The 6,000-nt window shown below is 43.7% G+C and overlaps 1 protein-coding gene across 1 annotated transcript in view; it reads right to left on the bottom strand.

Annotated features, from left to right (window-relative positions):
- Positions 1 to 292: 292 nt before the first annotated feature.
- Positions 293 to 6,000, bottom strand: part of NDUFA13 (NADH:ubiquinone oxidoreductase subunit A13) — a 45,002-nt gene continuing 39,294 nt past the window's right edge. The window contains exon 5 of the mRNA XM_073651606.1: positions 293 to 457. Coding sequence (XP_073507707.1) covers positions 338 to 457 — 120 coding nt within the window. The 3' untranslated portion in view covers positions 293 to 337. The remainder of the gene's footprint in view (positions 458 to 6,000) is intronic.

The following is a 6,000-nucleotide window of genomic DNA, read 5'->3' as shown; positions in this document are numbered from 1 at the left end:
GAGCACTTGCGCTCATCAATAACCGTGGCATCTAAAAGATAAGACAGTGATAACATCGGGATCTGAGACAATCTGGTCCCGATAATGTCGTCGGTCAGAGCTATTGTTCTGCACCAGAATCCCAGTACTTGCAGGACACTGGGGGTCCTGAGCTCTGCAAGATTGCTGACCGTAGAGAAACGTTGACGCTGCACAATGCCCAGCAAATGCCATTTACAGTCATCTGTCGGGAACAGGTTAAACTGATTATATATTTGGAAAGAGATTTTTTTCATTTAAATCGCAAGACAAAGACAGTTTAAAGGTTTTATTTTTAAATACATATTCCAGATACGGCTCAAACATGCCAGTGAAAATCATACGCTGCCTTATTCAACTCCTTCTGAGGACGGAGGTTGTAAAGTTCATTTAGTGTAGGAGTCACCCAGCGGTCTGTGTGAAATGTAGATTCTCCAACCTGGAAATAAAAAAAAAACACACATTACGTTAAATCTACAAGTATGACGAGGATGACAAACACTGCAACAATATTAAAAACAAAATTAGCATAATATAGGGGAAAAAATTCTTATGAACTTTTTTTTTTTATTATTTTAAAAGGAATATGAACACTTTACTCCTTAAAGGGAATCTGTCAGGAGGTTCAACCCTCCCAAGCCATCTATATGGGCATGTAGGTCATAGGAAGCTGAATAAAATATGAAAGTATCTGAAGTCTTATTCCAGAGAAATTTACATTTCTCTTCTATGTAAATGACATCTTCCAGGCTCTGGGGTGGATGTTGCCTGGAAGATGACTGCCTCCAGAGCTTATTTTACATGAAGAGGGAGATACCAGTGTGAGACAAGTAACTAACACAGAACAAGAGCACTGAACTCTGTCATCTGAAAAAAATGTGTTTGCAAGCTCTCTTGAGTTCTGCTGTATTACAACAATATTGCAACCCTGTCTGCCTGTGAGATGGATGTTGAAGCGGAGAGGAACCTGCAGATGTGTCAGTAAGGGTTTGCTCACATCTGCATATATAAAAACCTCAGATTCTCAGCCAGAAAAGTTGGCGAATGTCATGCGTTTTTTTTTCTCACCTATCATCTGTATGACATGTGTATGCAATGCATTTTTAACGTCATCCTTTAAGGTTCAATATATTTTTATTAACAAATATAAACATAACAATTAAAACTACAATTAAACAAAGTCTTAACATGAATATAGGGCTGGGAAGATTTCGACGCACGTTCAAAATAGTGATAGATTTACACAGTAACATATTAACCTATTATGATATATATGTCAATGACCTTGTTTTTCCAACACAAGTGTATTAAGGAGATCTGTCATGCAGTAAGTGGCGAAAACGGGAAATGGCTGAGAATTGGGACCCGGACCTGTCCCTGCCACACTAGGGGGGCCCTGACTGTACCTTATTTTAGGGGTACCTCTGATGGTGAAGAGGCCTGAGCCTCCAGCATCTCCCTATCTCCTGCGCAGGCCCTGCCAGTGACCCCCTCTACCCCAGGGTGGAGGCAGTACAAATAGAATGATACTGCGACTAGACAGGGTAAACAGAAATAGCAAGATCACCAAAAAATGCACTCTCAGCCACAAAGGAAAACACAGGGAAAGAGTAGATAGGAAAACTAAATGGGATAGAGAGTAGGAAAACACTCAGCCAAACAGCAAGCAGCAATCCCAAGATAAACCTCCAACTACTCCAGACAACAGACTCCTTCTACTCACTCCAGGTTAGGCAGAATGAACTGAACACCAACATCAGCTGAAGGGGCATGAGACTTTTTATAAGGTGGAGCAAGAGGTCCCACCCACATCAGCTGAACAATCAACATATCAAGCTAGGCCCCGAAGACTGACATTAACCCCAGAATGCCCAAAGGGAAAAAACAGCATTTAAACAGCAAAAATGACAGAGCCGTCACGAATCATTTAATACTTCTTGACAAGAACGAAAGAAGAGAAGGGGAAAAGAAGTGGAAAACGGTTAATATGTCACAGATTTTCACATTTCAATAGTCTAAATAAACCTTTATTATGAAACTATTGAATCAAATCGCCTTGTATCAACCATGTCTGAAGGTTGTTAGATTCTTTGAACTGACTCCAAGGGTACCATATAGCAAACTACATTAAATCCGACCTTTTATCAAAAGCCCCGAGCTCTTCCACTCACTGGAGCGCATTTACTGCCTCCACCCAGTTTATTCTTTTTGGCGAGAGAGAAGATCTCCACGGCCGTGGTTTAATTTGTCGAGCGGCCAATACAAAGTATGGCAAAAAGGTCCTTCTTATTTTTAGAAATAGACATAGATAACAGAGCAATCTCAATTTGGGAATTGTGTAGGCGATTGTAGAGGGAGAATACGTCACTCCAGAGTGGTTTGATTCACTGACAGCTCCACCAGATACGCAACAATGACTTGGGAGCACAGGAACACCTCCAACAGACATCCGACTCCTCGGACTAAATCCAATGTAATTTAACAGGTGTTCTGTACCACCGGGCCAAGATCTTATAATTCAGTTCCCGTAATCTACAAGACACAGTTTATGAGTGAGTACGAAGGAGTTTGTCCATCTCTCAATTGGAATAATGCTCCCAGCTCCTTATGCCATTGGTCAATAAAGTTCAAAGTCTTGTCCCCAGTCTCTCCCGGCACTACTATATTATATATCAGAGAAATAGAATGGGTTGGTGCCTCTCCCATGAAACAAAATAGTTCAAAGGAGGTAAGAAAATGGGGCCAGTTCAGACCCAGGAGTCAGGGAGCTAACATAGCTATGAAGTTGAAAATATTGCAGTCAGTGTCCTGGTGCCCTCCTCCCATCTCCTAATATGGCCTAGAGGGTTTTAAATTCCCGATTGATCAATTACATCTCTAACCAGTTGTATAGCCCCCTGCGATAAGGGAAGCACCCCATGAGTGAGATCCTGCGAGTAAACGGGAAACTGGGGATTATTTGCCAAGGGACTAAGCAGTCCTGGTATATTGGCCATACGAATGTGCCTGGCAAACACCCTCCAAGCACTAGCTATTTTGAGCAGCATAGGGGGACATTAATCTTCCCTAGGTTAACATTTAGAGGTAACCCAAAGTTCCCTTGATAGAGCATTGCGAAGAGCTTATGTTCAATTTCTACCCATAGTTTAGACTATCTTTTATTAAATAAATCTAGCATGCAGTTTCCAATGGTTGCTGCAAGGTAAGCCCTCAGATTAGGTAGTCCTGTGCCCCCAGCTTCCTTGCGTATAGTATACCATATATAACTCAAGCGAGATCTTCCATTGTGCCATACAAAATTTCTTATTTTATGTAATTTAGCAAAGAAGAGCCCATCAATGCTCCAGGGGATGGTCTGAAATAAGTATATCTTGGGCAGGATATCCATTTTGAGCACGCCAATTCTCCCAAACTAGGACAGTAGGAGATTATTCCAAGACTTCGGGTCTTTTTCTATAGATTGTCTGAGTGAGGGGTAGTTCAGATCAAAAATTTGCTGTGGGTCAGCAAGGGAGTGGATTCCTAAGTATTTAATATATTGTTTGCCCACGTAAAAGGGGAAGGCGGATTTAAGTGAGCTCACCTTGCTTGTGGGTAGTGTAATCTTTAGCATCTCTGATTTTTGGAGACACACTTTGAAGTTACTTAGTCTACCGAATGTATTAAACTCTTTCAGTATAGAAGGGAGCCTGATTTTGGGTGAGATCACATACATTAAATGGTCATCCGCAAAGAAGCCAAGCTTATGTTCCTTTTTACTTATTTGAATCCCCCTGACCGACGGATTTTTCCAGCGACCCCATCACTAGTATATTTAATTAAGGAGTCAATGGACATCCTTGCCTGGTCCCATTTTTTATATGGAAGGGAACAGACAATTGCCCATTTGTCCCCACCCGTGCCAATGGATTATGATATGGAGCCATAATCCAGTTTCTCATCTGCTGTTTTAGGTCAATAGACTTTAGTGCAGCCTCTAAAAAGCCGCAATGTACCCCGTCGAAGGTCTTTCCGGCATCTACTGACAACAGGAACAATGGAATCTTGCTCAACCGAGTCCTATACACCAAAGCAGGGCTGAGGAGTCGGCAAGCCAAACCTCCGACTCAGACTCCTCAAATTTCCATGCCACCGACTCCCTCATACATGGCTCATGTTTACGTGATAAATTTACTGTAGCACAGATTCATCTCAGCTAAAAGTCTAGACCAGGGGTCCTCAAACTTTTTAAACAGGGGGCCAGTTCACGGTCCCTCAGACCATTGGAGGGCCGGAATATAGTTTTTAAAAAAAACTATGAACAAATTCCTATGCACACTGCACATATATTATTTTGTAGTAAAAAAAACAATACAGGAACAAATACAATATTTAAAATGAAAAACAAGTAAAGTTAAATCAACCGGTATTTCAATAGGTAGGTAAATGTCCCCAATAGGCAGGTAAATGTCCCCAATAGGCAGCATAGGTCCTCAATGGGCAGGTAAATGTTCCCAATAGGCAGGCTGTTTCCCCCTTATAATGCCCCATGCAGGCTGTTCCCCCCTTATAATGCCCCATGCTGGATGCCACCCCCCATATAATACCCCATGCAGGCTGTCCCCCCCCCCCCCCTTATAATGCCCCATGCTGGATGCCACCCCCCATATAATACCCCATGCAGCATGTCACCCCCCCATATAATGCCCCATGCAGCATGTCACCCCCCCATATAATGCCCCATGCAGCATGTCACCCCCCCATATAATGCCCCATGCAGCATGTCACCCCCCATATCATGCCCCATGCAGGATGTCACCCCCCCCATATAATGACCTATGCCTCCATACATTAAAAAAAAAAAAAAAATCCAATACTCACCTCACTTCTCACTTGCTGCCGCTGCTCTACTCTGGTCTGGACTCCAGCGTCGCGGCGGCGTCGTCGTCCCGCTCTAAGCTGCCTGTGACGGCACTCGGGAGAGCGCGGTGTAAAGACGTCACCGCGTCCTCTGACCTGAGACGTCACAGGAAGCGCAGAGCAGGAAGACAGCGGATCTGCGGAGGCACGGGGAGAGGTAAGTATTGGCCTGCCGGGGCCCTGAGCAAGCGGGGGAGAAGGGCGGGCGCTGACACCACTCTCCTCTCCTCCACCCATAGCCCGGCGGGCCGGATAAAAGTCCTCCGCGGGCCGCATGTGGCCCGCGGGCCGTAGTTTGAGGACCCCTGCTCTAGACCCTTAGATCAGGAATAGGACATTTCATAACACTCCCAAATTCTTATGCAAAAATATTCGCCACAAACTGCATTGAACTACTTTACCCAATTTATTATATATTTTAGGAGTCGGAGTCTGTCCATTTTATACCGACTCCACAGCCCTGCACCAAAGATGTGGTTTTGATGGTATTTTCCCGAGCCTCCCAGCCAGGGAGAAAGCCTGCCTGTTCCCTATGATTTAGGTTAGGCATGTTAGGATGAAGCCTCAAGACTATAATTTTAGTATATAATTTGATATCCACATTTGTTAAGGATATGGGACGGAAATTGGGACACATTGAAGGGTCCTTCCAAGCCTTTGGAAGCACAGTAATATGGGCCGGCATAGCCATGGTTGGAAAATGGCATGAATTAAAAAAGGAATTAAAGGATTTTAACATCAAAGAGGAGCAAAGGTGAGCGCATGTTTTACAGAATCTAGGGGTAAACCCATCTGGGCCCGGGAGTTTACCAACTCTTAGGTTCTAAATAGCCTCCTTCAAATATAGTTCTGAAAAATGTTGTTCTATGGACGACGCCACCTCTTTCGAGATTGAGTCAGGGAAATATTCATTTAGATACTCTATAATGGTGACGGTGGGCCTACAGCTTGGGACTTTTGAAGAGGTGGTAGAGGATAGGATTAAGAAGAAGTGCAGAGCTATAATGGGCAACAACACACACCCGCTTTATGAACTGTTTGCGAAACAGAAGACCACATTCAGCAATCGCCTAATACAACTAA

Source organism: Phyllobates terribilis, unplaced genomic scaffold (genome assembly GCF_046119375.1).
Source record: "Phyllobates terribilis strain yellow unplaced genomic scaffold, ASM4611937v1 Scaffold_1__5_contigs__length_1240528914, whole genome shotgun sequence".
Taxonomy (NCBI): domain Eukaryota; kingdom Metazoa; phylum Chordata; class Amphibia; order Anura; family Dendrobatidae; genus Phyllobates; species Phyllobates terribilis.
The sequence above is the reverse complement of the archived record's forward strand: the minus strand, read 5'-3'. Positions and strand labels throughout refer to the sequence as shown.